Source organism: Mytilus edulis, chromosome 8, assembly GCF_963676685.1.
Source record: "Mytilus edulis chromosome 8, xbMytEdul2.2, whole genome shotgun sequence".
Taxonomy (NCBI): Eukaryota; Metazoa; Mollusca; class Bivalvia; order Mytilida; family Mytilidae; genus Mytilus; species Mytilus edulis.
The window spans coordinates 26,939,538-26,958,744 of record NC_092351.1 but is presented as its reverse complement, the minus strand read 5'-3'; the positions used below and the strand labels follow the sequence as shown (position 1 = coordinate 26,958,744).

General features: G+C 32.7%; 1 protein-coding gene across 3 annotated transcripts in view; it reads left to right on the top strand.

Moving 5' to 3' along the window:
- The window catches only part of LOC139485237 (pancreas/duodenum homeobox protein 1-like), a 32,140-nt gene extending 13,303 nt beyond the window's left edge, over nt 1-18,837 (top strand). For all 3 annotated transcript variants that reach the window (XM_071269523.1, XM_071269525.1, XM_071269524.1), the window contains one exon: nt 18,281-18,837. In XM_071269523.1, the coding sequence (XP_071125624.1) occupies nt 18,281-18,699 (419 nt within the window). In that variant the 3' untranslated portion in view covers nt 18,700-18,837. The remainder of the gene's footprint in view (nt 1-18,280) is intronic.
- Nucleotides 18,838-19,207: the final 370 nt, after the last annotated feature.

The following is a 19,207-nucleotide window of genomic DNA, read 5'->3' as shown; positions in this document are numbered from 1 at the left end:
TCTTTAAATGCCTGTACCAAATCAGGAAATAGCCATTGTTATGTCAAAGTTCGTTTCTGTGTGTGTTCTATCTTAGTGTTGTGTTTCCGTTGTGTAGTAGGTCTCCTATTTTATTTGATGTGTTTCCCCCAGTTTTAGTTTGTAACCCAGATTTGTTTTTTTTCTCAATCGATTTATGAATTTCGAACAGTGGTATACTACTGTTGCCTTTATTTATATAAATTTTCAATCTTCATTACTACGTATGAAATGATTTTTTAAACGAAAACAAGAACAATGATTCAATTTCAAATCATATTTTCAAATTTTAACCATCCCAACACTTGCACATGAAAAACAAGTATTGTGAAAACAAATATTTACAAGTCCTACGCAGCACGTCATAGTTTGATGTTCATGTTGTACAAACTATCTAACCTTTCCAACTTTTTTTTCGATTTACCACAAGTAAAAACCTGTTTACGTTAGAAATTATTTAAAACCTATGTAGCCAAACAGGGTCAGAATATCTTTTTCGAGTAAAAAAAAAAGTAAGACCATATAATTACATTCCATCATTCAATTAAAACATAGTTCGTATTAAATATGTAACACAGTATTTTATAACATAAGAAAACATTTAACATTGTAAATTACAGCTATATTGGAATTTTGTCCATGTTCTGTATGGACAGACATCTCTTATGATTATTGATCCGTTTATGCAATTCTTACCCGTCATCGTACACGAATTACCTCACTCCGACAGATAAAATACAAACACTCTTCAGTTTGGCCACAATTCCGTTCGTCATTGTCGTGCATCAAAGTAAGACCAACTTATGTGCTGCGATACGGCCTTTTATCTCTGTTCTCTTAAAAGCTTTGTATATGACAAACATTCCCTACAATAAAGGAAGTATTGGAATGATACATTTTTATATTTTCTGTTATTCATGAATTTTCAAAAACCGCTTGAAACATAGCTGGATTCTCGATAAAAAAGGGATAGTTATGGCCACAAAGACTTAATTTTAAAATTTCGAAAACTATTCGAGGTTGGATACTAAAAATCGAATATCAGTAAGAATGTTTCACTTTTTTTGTCGTTTTCTTTTACTCGAGCGACAGTTATGTTGTAAACTGCTGTGTAAAGTATGAAGTGTTTTTGATTGTCGTAGACCTAGCAAAACATTCTCTGCCCACTTACTTAAGGATCCTAGTCATTCACCCATTTTATCATTTTCTCGTGGTCATGTATCCTATATTCTTATTTTTCTTATGGTCATCTATCTTATTTTCTTTTTTATCGAAAGTTCATCCAGCTATTTGTATTGGTCAAGCATTGCCTAGTGCTGTGGTCACTTTCAATTTAGCATAGTATATACTGATATTAGGTAGGTGTAAAAAGTGCTTAGTGCATAAAAAATTCCAGGTTGAATCAAGGTACTATTTATTTGGGTAATAATTTTATAATCCGTCAACCACTCCATTTGGCAGACGTATTTTTTCAATTGTTGTACACTTGCTGTGAAGTCTAGTCAATAATTTTACTTTTGGATGATAAATTAGGACTATCACATACATTAGGTGTTAAATGTTTACATTATGAACGTGTATTTTACCGTCAATTGGACAAAATTACCATTTTGAAGTATCTATAATCGAATGCGGGATTTATGCTTCGTGTTAGGAGTATTGATAAATACCTAACTCCTATGTTGTCGTAAGAATAGAAAGTTAAGAGCAAAAAATAATATTGGATAGATAATTGTTGTGTTGATATCCTACTGAGAACTTAGATCTGGTTTTAACTGTCCTATTTTATTGAAGTTTCACTGACGTATTAGTGTCATCGTTCAACATGGATATTATCTAATAGACTTAATTTCTGGCATTTTGGCCAACATATCAATATTATCCGTGTAGGTTAAAGTGCGAATGTGGCAATTTCATCAGCTGACGGTTATAGGCTAAACATGTACAAATGTAGATAGATGTCTATCTAGGAAGAGTTTATTCTCAATTTCACAGTTATATCACTGTCTTTTTACATAAAATTTGCATGGTTTTACATGTTCGCCAATATATCAATGTTATCCGTGTAGTTTAATGTGCAAATATCGTAATTTCTTCAGCTGAAGGTTATCGGCTAAATATATGTAGATGTCCGACCATCTAGGGCTAGTGTACTCTCAATTTCACTGTTACATCACTGTCTGTTTATAAAGGTTTTGCATGCTTTTGCATGTTCGCCAATATATCAATGTTATCCGTGTAGGTTCATGTGCAAATGTTGCAATTTCGTCAGCTGACAGTTATTGGCTATGTATATGTAGATGTCTTTCTGGGGAGGGTTTACTCTAAATTTCACAGTTACATCCTTGTCTTTTATAAAGGTTTTGCATGCTTTTGCATGTTCGCCAATATATTAATGTTATCCGTGTAGGTTAATGTGCAAATGTCGCAATTTCGTCAGCTGACGGTTATTGGTTATGTATTTATAGATGTCTTTCTAGGGAGAGTTTACTCTATATTTCACATTTGCATCAATTAATTTTATAAAGGTTTTGCTTCTATATGCAGATTCTGTTTTCATAGCGTTGTTTTTAGTTCTGTATATATGCTTTGATTTTAACTTCCCTTTTCTTTGTATAAGTTGACTGTTTGACATTTGTATTTTCTCACTACTTCCTTCATTTATCTAAGATCATAATTTTTACAGTTACTCTTTGATATTTTCGACGTTTTCAAAAGTTTGACTTACATCGAGTTTTGTAATGGTTTTTTTCTGTCGAATTTGACGTGTGCATGTCTTTTTGAATCATGCACAGTCGTCTTATATTCTATCAATTTAATTTATGAATGTCGTCTATAATGTATTACATTTATGTTTTCTGGTCTATGCGTCCGTTTGGATGTCCGTCCGTCCGTCCATCCTTCCGTTCGTTCATGCGTCCGTTCGTCCGTCTGTCCCGTTTCAGGTTAAAGTTTTGGTTAAAGTTTTTGGTCGAGGTATTTTTGATGAAGTTGAAGTCTGATCAACTTCAAACTTAGTACACATGTTCCCTATGATATGATCTTTCTGATTTTAATGCCAAATTAGAGCATAGAAAATGATAGTGCGGATTGGGCATCCGTGTACTTGGGACACATTCTTGTTAATAATACATTAGTGTGTAGTTGTACCTTTTTTAATTTAATTTGTTATCCTGATTTCCTCGTTTATAAAATGCGAACCTTCAACTACCATATGTTTACTTAACGTGAGCTCCACTCATGCTGCAGGAATTTCCCGTTCCTCCGAGCACATCGGTCCATAATGTGATCATAATCTCTAAAACTATAGTTTGAGTTTACAATAATAGTTTGTGAATTGTTGTTTGGCTATTCGTCTTCATCCTTTTACCCAATGTTGGCACCGTGCTTCTTGTCTTTCTGAGACTTACTCATCTCAATTTTCCTGATTGTAGTCTCCGACCATTAAATGAGCAATACTGTTGTTGTAGATCTGTTGTTCTTGTGACCGCTTTTCTCCCACGGGATTACTTTGTACTGTAAACGCATGTTCCGATGTGTTAGAAATGAAAAGATGGGAGAATTTTAAAATGTTGAGGCTGAAAAATATTTTAAGCGTATTTTAACAATATATACTTAAATGAAAATTACCAAGGTATATATTCAATGCAAAAAAGGAAATCTTGTGAAAGAACCTTATATATAAAAGAACATATATTAAAAGAGTTGCTTCCCTTGTTCTAGAATAATTCTTGCATTCTCTCGTTGTCTTTTCACTGAATTGATAATCAAACTTGTAAATCAAAATTCATCAAAAATATGGACAAGCTGGTATAGATAAAAACAGATGTGGTATTATATGCACGAAAAGTGTCTTGCTGTCAGTAAAAGCTGTTTTTGGCACAACTTTTTTTATCTTTTGGTCCTCGATGCTGTTTGACTTTGTGCTTGTTTCGGCTTTCAAACTTTTGTATCTTGGCATCACTAGTAGATCTTGTGTGGACAAAATGCACTTCTGGCGTATTAACATTTTGAACTTGTTGCCTTTTGTTGGCTGTTGTTCGTGTGTTTCTTTGTCAATTGTGTTCTCCAATTTATTTATATTGTAGTCCTGTGGTGTTGAGTTGTCATTTTAATGTTATATTTCACATGGCTAAAAAAGAGGGAGGTTTGGCATGCCACAAAACCAGGTTCAACCCACCATTTTTTCCTTTAAAAATGTCCTGTACCAAGTCAGGAATATGGCCATTGTTATATTACAGTTCGTTTCTGTTTGTGTTACATTTTAACTTTGAGTCGTTTGTTTTCTCTTATTTTTTAGTGTAAATTCGCATTGCGATAAGACGTGTCACGATACTTGTCTATCCCAAATTCATGTATTTGGTTTTGATGTTATATTTGTTATTCTCGTGGGATTTTGTCTGATGCTTTTCTGTGTGTGTTACATTGTAGTGTTGGGAGAATTTTAAAATGTTGAGGCTGAAAAATAATTTAAGCGTATTTTAACAATATATACTTAAATGAAAATTACCAAGGTATATATTCAATGCAAAAAAGGAAATCTTGTGAAAGAACCTTATATATAAAAGAACATATATTAAAAGAGTTGCTTCCCTTGTTCTAGAATAATTCTTGCATTCTCTCGTTGTCTTTTCACTGAATTGATAATCAAACTTGTAAATCAAAATTCATCAAAAATATGGACAAGCTGGTATAGATAAAAACAGATGTGGTATTATATGCACGAAAAGTGTCTTGCTGTCAGTAAAAGCTGTTTTTGGCACAACTTTTTTTATCTTTTGGTCCTCGATGCTGTTCGACTTTGTGCTTGTTTCGGCTTTCAAACTTTTGTATCTTGGCATCACTAGTAGATCTTGTGTGGACAAAATGCACTTCTGGCGTATTAAAATTTTGAACTTGTTGCCTTTTGGTTGTTCTCTTCTTATATTTAATGCGTTTCCCTCAGTTTTAGTTTGTTACCCCGATTTTGTTTTTTGTCCATGGATTTATGAGTTTGAACAGCGGTATACTACTGTTGCCTTTATTTATGTTAACTGATCCGTCTATGACCTTTGAGTCATTATTGGGTTGGTGTATTAAGAAACCGGAGAGTGATAATGAAAATATATCAAATAAGTAATTGATATTAGAAAACAACATCTTTAAAAGAAATCCTAATTTTCGCATATTAAAACTTTCTATTCCTCGGGGATGAAATTGAAGTAGTTTGCCCTCTAATAGCATTATGTACAAATATGTATTCCACATTTGATCTGTGTTGCTTAGATATTACAAAACTCTTATTTTGTTTAACTAAGTTTTGTCCATCATTTCAATCCTCTCCGGAAATCGCAGTAGATTGAAAGTACTCCACCATACTAGTTATACCGAGCAATCCGCTGCAGTGCTGCACATCTAAATAATCTACCCGGTATCACTAATTGCCATCAGAAAACATCCTGCAATATACAGCAATGAACCGCCGTTTTATTGTAAAACAAACACAATTTAATAGCTTTTGATAGTCGTAACACATTCTCCTAATAGGATACAAATCCTTTATAGAGGGGTTGTGACTCTTGTGTTTGTGTAAACATCTTTTGGTATCTTGAATTTGTGATTTCAAACGAAAATATCTGTGTAAAATTGTAAAGTGGCGGTCCCTTTCGTTAACCTGTCAGAAGCTACATTTGTGACACTATAAATTGTCAATTCTTTAAATAGTTAGTAGTTTATAAATCAACTCTTATTTATTTTGTGATAATGGACCAGCACTGTGATCCATCAAACTTTCATTCTCTGTGTTCATGCTTTCTTTTTTTCGCTGCTTAAAATAGTAAGGCTGCCACTATATCTTTATAAATATGTTTTGAATTAACAGATATATTTTAAGTTCACTTAAACTTTTTTAAACATATTTTTGTACCTTATTTCGGACCACTGTAAAAAAAATGTTAAAAAAATATTTCTCGTTAAACATGATGTCTTTGTTTCTTGAACTCCCTCGTGCATGGAGGGTGCCACACTATCTCCAGGTTGAAAAACAAATCTTAAGTGCAACTTCTCTATGTGGGGTCTGTAGGTTTTTGCGAGGCTAAATATTTGTCAGATTCAGCAAACCCTTTTTTTTTCGTTCCAAACGACCTACCATGTAACAACTCATTCCGAATAGTCTGTTATAAAAGGCACCGACAGGAAAAATATGAAGCAATCCAATAGAGAAAACTAACTGCCATTCATAACAAAACATGTGACGAAAATGAAATCTGTTAGACTACTTAATGGTATTCTTAGATCGAGTTTTTAACATTCTTTAATGTTTTTAATATGTAGTATTCTACTACAACTTTACATGAACATGCAGTGACTATTTGGTAAATTGAGGAACAATTTATTGAAACTTTCTATCCACTTCCTTCTCGTTTGATAAAGTTTCATTTTGATTTCTACTACACGTTCACCTTAGATTTGGCTATAAATCAAGAGATTTAGAAACCCCGCTATAAAGTTTTGTTTAATTTTAATCTCAATAGAGGGTAATATTGAACTTAAAAGTGATAATTTTACATTTTAATTATCTGTAAAACGTGCTGTTTACCAAGAAACTAAGAAAAGGCAAGTAAAATGTCCACAGTTTTTATAAACTTAAACTCTCAAACCATTTATCATAAATTTGAATTAAGAGATAAATTATACCATGCCAGTAACCACCTTTAAAATCTAATCTATTTTGTATGTTTGACGTTTATTTAATACTGTAAGATAAAAGACCCAACCCCTTTTGTATGGCGTTCGACGTCCAATATTTGATAAATTTTTATATAATTTTTCAATAATTACAGGTGTCCAACAGCGTTATGATTACTTCAACTGTCGAAAATCAGGAAGTTTTTTTGTATTACTAATCCCCAAAGACTAAAATACACAAGCAAATATCTATGTTGTAATACTGTCGTAAATGAAATATTTTAAGCATGTATATGTTATTTTTTTTTTAATATGAAAGGGTTATTATTGACCTTATGTTAATTTTATATAAAATAAACATCCTATAGCACATAAAATTCTTCTAAACTGATGTGCCCATCAATTATTTGCGATCGCAGTTGTCCCTCTACAATGTAACGTCCTGTCGGTTGTTCAAAAGAGCAATTTCGTCTTAATGGGGAAAAGAAGTGACACTCACTCATACAATTTGAAAGTATGCTCCAAGAAAGAAATAGAAACATATTTTTCTGTCGATCGACACACGTTATTCAAGACTGAGTGTTGCTTGTCTTAATGTCCATCGGGAACTATTTCATGCATATATAGGACGATTATACAGCAAATGATATAAGGTCCAGTGGCACCTATTTCATGCATATATGGGACTATACAACGAATGATATAACATATTTAATTTTATGTATAATCGTAATATATATGTGCATGAAATAGTTGTCACTGCTGGTGAAGACAAGCGACACTCAGTTTTGATGATTAACGTATGTCGACAGGAAAATATGTTTCTATTTTTTCTAGGAGTTATACCCCTTTGAACTTAGAATTTTAAACAAATTATTCTACAGCAATAGTTCTTCTTCTCAACTCCTCAGACAACGCAACTGAATTTCCTAAAATTTGTAGATAATATCGACATCCTATGTAGATGTGCATATTGACAGGAAATTATAGTTCTATTTTTTTCTAGGGGTTATGTCTCTTTGAACTCAGAGTTGCTGCCTACATATACTACTCCGACAGTTTGTGATCACAATTCCTCTTAAAATACACATTATAATTTCATAAAACTTTGTCGATAATAAGGATGTGACATGTAAATTGTTCATATCCATTATAACAAAATATCATCAGTTCCATTTTCTACGAGTTATTCCCCTTTGAACCTAAAATATCGTCTTTAAATAAATACTACTGCAAACGTTTATGATCGCCACTCTATGTACTATGTCTTCAAAAAAAATATGGTGAACATACTGGTCTTCAGTAGATTAAATGTACTATATGGAACTAGAAGAGTATCTAAAACCTAAAGAAATATATACAGTTTACAATCTTTAAAATTTGGTAAAATAATTTAATTATCATTCATATTTTTTGCAGTTGGAAGTGACTTTCTTGTTAAAACCTTTTTGTACTTATCTGGAAGTACTATTTTTGGTCTTGGTCTTAATGCCGACTAAAATTATTAGGTCATCGCCTCTTCAGAGGCAGATTTAGGGGGGGGTCAGGGGGCCCGGGCCCCTCTTTTTTGGAAAAAAATTGGTTGCTTATATAGGGAATCACTGAAGCGTGACTGGAGCGGGCCCCTCTTAGGCAGTCAGTGGGCCCCCACTTATGAAAATTTCTAGATCCGCTAGTGCTCTTATTCTAAAAATGCTTGATACCATTATAGATACATATATAAAATTCTCCGCATTTGAAGTTTCTATTCTAATTGATACATACAGTCTAGATATAGCCAAACGTTTAGTTTATGTGTGCTTTATAAAGTATTCCCTGGTATAAAAAAAACAATTTCAGAAACTCTGGTATCCCTAAATGACAACGAAAAACTCTAGTCTAAATTCATATTCATTTCTTAATAAAAGATTAAATTAGATATGATATAACTTGTGCATTCTCACAAATGTCACAAGATTAACTTCTTTAGTACGAGAATAAAATCTACAAAGAACAACGAACTAGAGGATTTGGAAAGAACCTTGATTCCATTCAACTAGTTTTAAATTGTGTAACTTAATATTTAACAGATTATCAGTTTAAAACATATGTCTATTTATGTACGATGTAAAATGAAGAAATAGTTTGGTAACATGGCGTAGTAATACCCGTTATTTGGTAGCATCCGTGAGACGGGGTTCAGCGAGAACTATCCTGTGTAATAAAAACGATGGTATGGAATTCTGTTTGTCGCTGTCTCAAATCCTTTGTGTATCTGTTTGAACAAATATTACATTGATGTCTGGGTAAAAATTGTTTAAACAAAAAAATAGACTAAAATGTATGTTGGATTTATTGATTAAGAAATTCTTGTTATGGGTTAAACCCTCTTGTTTCCCGCGTAAATCCAAATTTTTCATTAAATGAAAGTACATGATTTTTTTTTAGATGTTAGATTTGTTATGGATTCATAAAAAAAATTAGAAAACAATTAGCAAAGGCAGTTGTATTGTTCTTACCCACGCCGTATATACACGACCTCCTTATCAAATCAAAATCTAAAACATTTTGAGTTAATAAAAAAACTTATGATATTCATTAAATGCAGTAAGACAACTTTAATACTAGTACTCTTTTTCTGAGGCAATACAATGTAAAAACCCTGAAGTTGTCTGTTCAAATAAAATTTGACACTAGTTATACCCCCAACTGAGTGTAAATCAATCTTTAAATAGAGCAATGTGAGATGTAGATATATAATCCATTCTTGTTTAATTTTTATGGAATAAATATTGTAGCTACCTAAAAAGTCAACTCTCTCTTGTTGACCACTGACGATATACACAGTATATAAACAATAATAATCATTCATGTATATAATTATTGTAAAATTAAATCATCATGGTACACTCACTTGAGGTACAGAGGGGGGTTTACGAGAGGGCTGTGTACCCGCCCCCTTACGGAGCAACCTAAATGGTTAATGCATAGACTTTTGAATATTCCACTCATAAAGTAGCCTGTTTTACTCCCCCTTTCTTTAGATTCCGTGAACAACATGACACATGTTAAGAGAAAATTTGTAATATGAAAAAAAAACGATTAATTTATTTTTTGTTTTATTTGAATAATAATTTCTATTTACCATAATAAAAAGTCTCTAATTCAATTGATATCACCAATCGTGGTGTTTTGCCAAACCTTTTAGAAGTCATTTGAAAAGACGGTCATATTTGTCATTTTTGAACTACTATTATATTTATTTTTGGAAACACGTTTATTTAGAGTAAAAAATGTAGGCAAGTGTCAATAAGACAGCAACCATACAATATGAAAATAGTTGATTATGGACGGTTAAGAATATAAAAATGTGCCAAACAGAGACCTCCGAAAACCAAACATCCCCAATGGACAAAAACATTTAGAAACAAAGACAATCGCGGACGAAATATAAAGCTGTGTTAGAGTATATTAAAAAAAAATTTTAATCACAAAATTGTTAGAGAAGATTTCATTTGTACTTCTTGCTCAACCGGATTGGCAGTTTTTATTATCCATTTTCAAAGACACAACTATATTATGAAGATTACTGAAATGCGTTTCAGAAAGGGCAAGACAATTCCTAATTGGTTTTTGTGTGCACATGATATTTATTTATTACAGGGCATCTCGAGGACTCATACACCTGCGGCAAAAAACATATGTTCTTTTTTCTAAAGGAATCAGTCTTCCCAAATTATTTTAAGAATAGAATGTTTAGGCATGAAAGTTTTTTCTTTTATCTAAACAGGAATTTGCTCAAAACATTTGCGTGCAAAACAACTGTTAAGTTATGTATCTTGGAACCCGTCACAAGTTTTTTTTCCTCTCGAAGGCGCGGATCCAGGGGGTTCCAGGGTTTGGAACCCCCCTTTTTTTGGACGATCAATGCATTTGAATGGGCACATGTAGTTGGATCCCCCCCGTTTTTGTCCTGGGTTACAACCCCCCTTTTTTTAAATTGCTGGATCCGCCCCTGTTTTTTATCTACGTCAGAATCACCTATAGTGTGCCGCTGCCTGATCTCCTTCTCTGACATCAGCATAAGCACACCAGTTATTTTTTAAATTATTTTCTTCTCGTAGGTATTGAATATAGAGATAAGAAATTACAATTCACGAAGCATTCTAAATGAAATAAATAATTATATACCCTTAAATACTATCTTTAGCATACAACCAGTTTTGTATTTATAACTTAATATACATATTTATTTATATACGATAAGGAAATTCCCGGCATTTTCATTGTTTAGTATTATAAACTACCCAAAAAAAACAGTTATTGTTTTTTATACTACTCCTCCAGGCGCGACTTCATATTTTGACACATTCGCATTAAACCCTCCACTAGCTTTTATCGATGGTAATGTGGGTCTCTTTTCAATACAATATGAACACTGCAATGACTTTTTTTTTCGAATGTTGTACATTTTCATAATTAAGTTTATTATTTAAGTATTTCTCTATTGTTTGATATGAAACTTACGATATTTGATTTTCGAGAGCATTGACTCAAGGTAAAAAATATTTCAAAATATTATGACAGCCGCTCTTGTCAGTTATTTAAATCCGGGTTTACATTACAGCAATATCAAGATAATTCTTGAATATATTAAATTCCGAAAACATTCATTAAAATAGCATTTATCAAACATAATTTACACAATATTCATAAAAGACTTACTTGAAAGATTTAGTGTATTAACCTATCGATTTTTCAGAAAATCGTGTTCATGCAATCTAAAAATTGATTAAATATCTGATGTTAAGGTCCAACAAATACTCCAAGTACCTTTTTTTTTTACACATTCAGTATCAATTAAAATACTGCTACATTTATAGTAAATATTCCATAAATCTCGATGAAAACTAAAAAAAAAATCAGTGAAATACATTATGACTTTGATATTGTAAGTACGAACTCATGGTATGTATGAAATACTTAAGTTAAGTACAACTGTTGAAAACTGTCTATCGCCCATACATTTTCATGTCGTATTAATTCCGGGAAAAAAACAGAGTTTTGCCCGAACTCCGATTTCCGGAAGTTATTTTATGACGTTCAAAGTGACGTAAATTTCAAACGCAAACATCAACAAACCCGAAGTGCGTTGTGAAGAAGCAAACACGTTATGAACTGTCATCAAGGGAAGGTTACGAATTCTGTCAGAGTAAGACTTAGCTTTGATTCAAAAGACCCATTTCCAGAAAAACTATATGATGTTGCAAATAATGGATACTTGGTGAAATGGAACGGTTGTGGCACTGCTGTTCAGGTAGACGACCCTGATTTGTTTGAAAAAGAAGTAATGAAATGTTACCCAGGTTTTCTACAAATTCCTTCCTTTGTAAATTTTAGACGGCTTTTCCGAGAGTACTCTTTTGACTGGAAATTTCTTGACGATGGAAAAACATTTGAATTTGCTCATCCGTATTTTGTATATGGCTACAGAGATGTCGTTTCTGAAATCCGGACTCGACGGAAATCGTTTTCAAAACCAACGTTAGACATTTCTGCCTTTCAAAAAGAAGTGAATGCTCTCGAGAATGACAATGACGAAGATGGCAAACGGTACAACACTAGAAGAAGCCGACGCACAAAGACCAGAAAATCGCTTGAAACAGAAAATAGAGGCGCTCATCATTCTGAAGATTACACAAACAATTCTAGATTTGTGATCAATGACAGTTTACAAGACGGTAGCAGCAATGATAGTTATAGTTCTAACCAGCCAACTAAACCAGATAATTTAAACAATTCCTCAGTCGACAATAATCTTTATAATTCAAGTAACACTTTTAGTTCAGTGGCATCTGATATAATGAAACTTTTTATCAAAAATGAGTTCAGTTTTGAAGACTTTTGCACTTGGACAGAGAGGAATCAATGTGATTTTAACTTGAACGCCAACAAATGGGACATTCTGGAATCTGTAAACAACCAATCGCAATCATTGTTCACTGTAAACAACACATCGCACGCATTGTTCACAACAAATGATGGATATTCAAACAGTAGCCAGATATCGTATGCAGATCCCCAATTACAGGAAGATCCATGTGGAAATTGCAAATGTTGTAGAGCTTACCAAATTTCACACTACGAAAACATTTCGTCGCAGGGTCTAGTTTCACGTAATATGTCTGTACCTGGCGAACTTGATTTATCATGCGATGATGCTTCACGAAATATGTCTGTACCTGGAGAACTTGATTTATCATGCGATGATGTTTTGGATAGCGAGAGCGAAAAACAATATACAGTGTTGTCTTAAATTTTTATAGGTTTTGATCCCGTGATAAAGCTCAACTGTGATGAAGTTAAAATGGAATTTTCAAACTTTCGATTTTGAATATGTATGAATTTGGAAAATGTATTTGTTTCAATATAAAACTTAATTTTCTAAATTTTATGATATTGTTTTCCATACTTCATAGATCTGCTTTCTTTCTCCCTACTCTCATGATATACATATGTTCTACACTATTCGATCATTTTGAAAAGTACAGAGGAATTCTCTGCGTCCACATTGCCCATTATCTGATTTCTACCGTAGCTTTCATTTGTTGACATCAAATGGAATGTAGACTTGTCGACTTGAAATGCATGTTAAGAAGTCTTTGATTTTACGTCGATCGATTGCTCTCTTATTCCCTAGCCATGGCATAGGCAGGTAAATCATGTAATATTTTCATCAGTTTTATTACAAATGGTGTTTGTGTGTGTGTGTCAAATTTCCTGACTGTATGTATTGTTAAACAAACTAAATTTTGTTCCTGACTTCAAAATAGAAATATACTGGGTGGGGTCAAACCGGGCTTGTAAGATTTGCATTCGATGGTTCCCTGATAACAAGGTTAAGCAAGCGGCATTTAAACGTTAAGGCAAAGACTGGTGTGCTAGTAAACTAGACAGCATAATGCGAAACAACAGGTCTTCGTTCGGACTGTTCTCTCCAATGTACTCAAACTTTTGACTTGTTGTACTCTTATCACAAAGAGAGTTACTTGACCCACACATTTTGTTTTCACAATAATGATATGATATGATATTCAAACGGAAACAATATCTATCCCATTCAGTCAAAAAAATAAACCTTTTGTTCCAAAATGAACAATTTAATAGGTAAATTAATTCAAAAAGGTAGACCTGACAACAATTGTGTGAAATGAACAAAATCGTTCAAAAACTACGATTACTATGAACATTTATTGTACATTTTAGTAAACAAATAACCTGTAGTTCTCTCGAAATGCCCACTTTTATTACGACCTACAGCGTACACAATTTTCCCGCGTACCTTTTTCAGTCACAAGAAAATTAGATGTATAAATATCTTAAATTACACAATTACATGCATGTAAAAATATATGTTTTGGACAGTTTCGTTTTATCAAGTTCAAAGGGGAACAACTACGCAGATACTCAATGGACAAAAATCGTGGACTTACAATTGCATATGAACTGTAATGTTCAGTATCATTCTACCTAACTACCTACCTACTTTGGATGCAAGAAAAGCGTATATATTGTGTTGGCCTAATGAACAGATCAAAACAAATAAGGTGTTAATTCAAAAGTATAACTCAATGACCGCTACGACTTAAAAAAAAGATTAAGATAAAAAAAATAACGAGATGAATTGTATGATTGCAAATGAGACAAAATGACGTTGATGTTAGCAACAATAGATTGCCGTAAACTCTTCAACAATAAGCACAACCCATATCGCACAGCAAGCTATAGAAGGACAAATTAAGACCCCCACCCAGATCAGCCAGACTCTCATACAGAATGTGACGGGATTAAACACAAGTACTGTTGAGTAAGAAACTTGTGCAGTCAGCGAATGTATACAGTTAACTATCAACATGAGTTTAAGAATATTAGATTTAGATGGTCTTGTTTTTACTTTTTGTCAGATATTTGGAACCCTCTGGTTTTATCCATGTAGCAGAGTGGGTAGGCAGGTTCGGGGTTTTTTTTTTTGTGCGGATTTACTATAAAAAAAAAATTCATCTGTTGCTATACATGTTTTTCTAGACACAGTAATTTATCTGCACTTACAGCGTAACAAATGTTTCTTGTATTTTGTGTTGCAGAATATTCATTTTCATCCTGTCTAAAGTAAGGTTATTTATTAACACAGGATATTCAATTTCACAATCTTTTAATTTAAATTCAAAATTAATGCGGACAGGAAACAAGTCTCTATCCCATTTACGATAACAAAAAATCCTCTCAAAACATCGAGAGCGGCCGGAACAGTTGTAGGCCGAAAAGTTATCCCCTATACAGTGTAACCTGTGCAATCCGACACACTAGGGGACCTGCATTTTGTTTTCGGATTTAGCAGGGTATCGGATTACTGTAAGGATAGATAGGTATATGTTAAGGACCATGAAAATGTGTCGGTTTATAAAGCAGGATGTTCGAATACTCAGGTGTCGGACTAGGCAGGTTCCACTGTAATTATCATTTATGAAAAAAAACACTTGTCAAGTGTTATTTGCAACAGCTGTCAGGCCAAATTAGACTATATCAAAGGTCTGTTTTACAGCATGGCAGCCTTTAAATCTCTGTACATTTTTTTTATTCAGGGAAAAAAATATATTTTGTATGACTGAAATCAAAAGAGATGTTAGGTATAAGTTAATGAGACAGAAACCCAACAACAACAACAACAAAAAGACATTTTAAGGAGATCAATGAATGGTTTTCTACAATGATAATATATTTTATGAATGTTAAGTTTTAAATTTGCGACTAGTTTAGAAAACTGGGTATAGATTTGACAGATACTCTCAAATATCTAGTACCGACAGTAAGTTTTTCTTAATGTCAAAACATAAAGATAAAACATGCAGACACCCGCTGTCTTTAGACAGACTTCTAAAATGTGGCAAAGTTCAAATACAAGTATTTAAACTCCTACTCTTCAATTCAACAAAAAAAGTTAACAGCTAGTATAAAAAAAATAGTACCGAAAGGTGACTGAACTTCATAATACTTATTAAACAGATATCAAAGATAAATTTGAAGTGAAAATAGTGCAATGAGGTAATTTAAGTGTTTCTTACATATTTCGCCAAAATAGATCGCTAGACTAAGTGGAATCGTAGTCATGTGTAAAGATATACTTCTTCTATTGTAAATCGTTGAAGAAATGTATGTGGGAACTTCAAATAAAAGAATTTCTAAACTGAAAATGTACCATCTTTGTTTACACAGAAATTGTGAATTTTGATACTACTTGTTTAGAAATTAAGTTCGGATTTAGTGTTTGTGGTTTAGGAATGTACTAATGGATTATCACCTCAGCTTGGACTGTTTGTCAAAACATGACTGTGTACATAAGATTAGAACAGGTTGACCACGGTCAATGCATCGTTTCTTTGTTGTGAAGTATAAGGATGCTTGACTATTATTTACATGTTTGTCCGTTGTCTCGGTGTTCTTGACAACACGATATTGATACTTGTCTGTTCCTTTTAACTCGGATAAATATTTTGTTATAAAATATATATTTCTGTCATTTGTATTTCAGATTAAATATTTACATTGTATTTAAATAAAAATGTATGTAATGTAGGTTGGAATTCCGTGAAAACAATCTCATCTCGTTAAGGAAAATTAACATTACAGAAGTAAAAGAAATCTAGGATTTAGAGTTTTGATTTTTATTAGATATTTTCTTCTTTGTAAATTTGAAAGAGATAACCCAGTAAAAAAAATTTAAAAATTGAAGCAACAAGTCGTAAAATAAAAATGATGTTCGTTTCGTGAATTAACTGGCCCGAGACCACAATTAATTCCTCTATTAGTTCTTTATAACGTTTTGTCTCATAAAAAAAAATTGAACTGTTCTTTTTGGCAGATCTTTTGTGTGTGTAATGTACAGTACAAGTCCAAAAATATGTCCAAGTTTCAGAAACATTGCATGTTTACAACTTACAAATTTAGCCAATACACATCCATACCCCTATGGACAAGTCAAGAGATGTTCCGAAAACTGTAAATATCACCTTTTTGCACCTGACCTAATCACTCTTTCCATATCAAAATCAGTTAAAATAAAACATCTAAAAAATTATTTCACCTCTCTTCTTTCATTTCCACCTTATAAAAGCTAAGAAATGTTTGAGAAAAGGAAAGAAAAAAAATTAAGAAGAAATACACTTAAATTAAAGGGAACTATATTCGTAATACACTTAAATTAAAGGGAACTATATTCGTGAACAACGAAAAGCGGGGTGAAAAGCGGGGTCATTAATTGTGGTCTTGGGCCAACTTTCAGAGATACATTAAAATCAAATATGTCTGAGCATAATTATTCTTATTGTGTGTCAGTCCGTACCCTTAATTTTCCACATCATCCTTCTTATACAAACGACTTTTCCCAATTGTACGTAACAGCAATCGGGAACACAGACCCTATATTTTCGTTGCCTTTGCGATAGTCGGTAATATAGGGGTTTTATGCAAACTTTGACTTAATAAAGTCAGATGTCCTATAGAACCAAAATCACAACCAACGAATATTTAACCAACACACACAATATGTTATACGTGTACATGCAAAAAAATAATCATGACCGATAGCAATCAATGACAACCATTTGAGATCATTTGATTACAGGCTCCTAAAGAATGTGGCGGGGTGAACATGTTTGTGAACCTTCAACCCTTCGAACCCGTTGCAGTGGTATAAAAGCATAACAATAAACTGTAAAATCACTTGAAAAGGGGTTTACTCATCAGATCGACAAGAAACACAAAAAAAGCCAACAAAAAGTCCCAATCAAAGAGTACTCGCAGTTGCTAAAAATAATATACTTCAGTGCTAAATTAATAACTTTTAAGAATAACGTTATTCTAAGGATCAATGAGTTACATTGATCTCATCTAAGTTTGTGGGTTCTATTAACAACATCAGTTTGGTAAACATTTATGCTTATACTTCGCTTCTGAGAACTTGCATGCACTGAGTCCGACCTATTGGCTGTGCTAAATCCCTTTGTCATGATTTAACCAATGCACCATTATCAGTTCACTAACATTTAAGCGTATTGCACTTACATTTGAGCGTAAAAATCATAATATTTCGCGTATACACTATAGTTAGTGTAGTTTATATTTGCACACGTCATCACTGTTGAGGTTAAATAGGAAAACATAAGTAAATTACATACTTATGAGTATTTATCATCTATTTATTAATTCCCTGTTCACCAACGAGAAGGTACTCGTTAAAGTAGGATTTTCGGCAGGATACAATATTTTCATTTTGAACAGGCACTAAGTCTTAGAAATATATAAAAATAAAAATGTAAAAACTTAGCAAACAAAGCCTTATGCGATTACTGGATCTCTCATGCTCACTTAATATATATTTTAGAGTTCGATATGAAAAAATATATATACGTTAGTGCAAAATTGATAACGTTCGACCTAATTAAGTTTTCCGTTAGACTTACCTCTGCTACAATTGGTCACTGCTCACGAGATAAACTTCATAGAAAGTCATATTGGACAAATTTTCAATATACTTAATGTTTGTAATTTATCGTTTCAGGTGCACAGTTCTCAATTGAGGATGAAAACAAACGAACACGAACAGCTTACACCAGAGGACAGTTATTAGAACTTGAGAAGGAATTTCATTTTAACAAATATATTTCAAGACCTAGAAGAATAGAACTTGCCGCCATGTTAAATCTTACTGAGAGACACATTAAAATTTGGTTTCAAAATCGACGAATGAAATGGAAGAAAGATGAAGCAAAACGAAGACCGCGACCACTGTCTTCGTCGGAATCAAAGAAAAATAGCCCCGAATCTCCAGACTCTCCGTCTTTAACTGAGTTATCTCCCATATCAAACTGTAGTAAGATTTCATCTCCGTCGCGAAGTGACGTGGAAAGTCCAAAAACATTGAAACGAGAATCGTTAACGGAACTGAAAAAATCATCTGTGAAACAGGATTCAACATAAAATCAACTGCTAGATATTAGTGTCATAAATTATATTCATATTGTAGAAGGTTAACAACACACCAATTAATTCATTCAGTGGATTTTTCATTTTTTGTTCGTTTTTTTCCATTATGATTTAATAAGACTGCATTTTCTATATTTGTTGTTTATTAACGCCTCGTGGAATTTTACATAACTTAGTGAGTCTATCAAAGTAAAACATGCATGCTTTTCAAAAGCCTAGAATCTATGGCAGATGTCAAGGTCGTTGAAGCTTATATGTAAAGGACAGATGTAAATGAAACTACAATTGTAAACCAAAAGCTTAGGCAAAATATCTCAAACAAAAACATTTACTGTAGTTATCTAACACCACCAAAACAGAAAAAAAATATGCTAAATCAAGATAATCTTAGCTATAGTGGTTGTCACAGCAGTCAAGTCTTCCAGTTGAAACCAGCGTAATTCTTTTTTTTTTTAAATAAGTTGAATCATTTCTTTAAGATAATTATAACATATTTTGACAT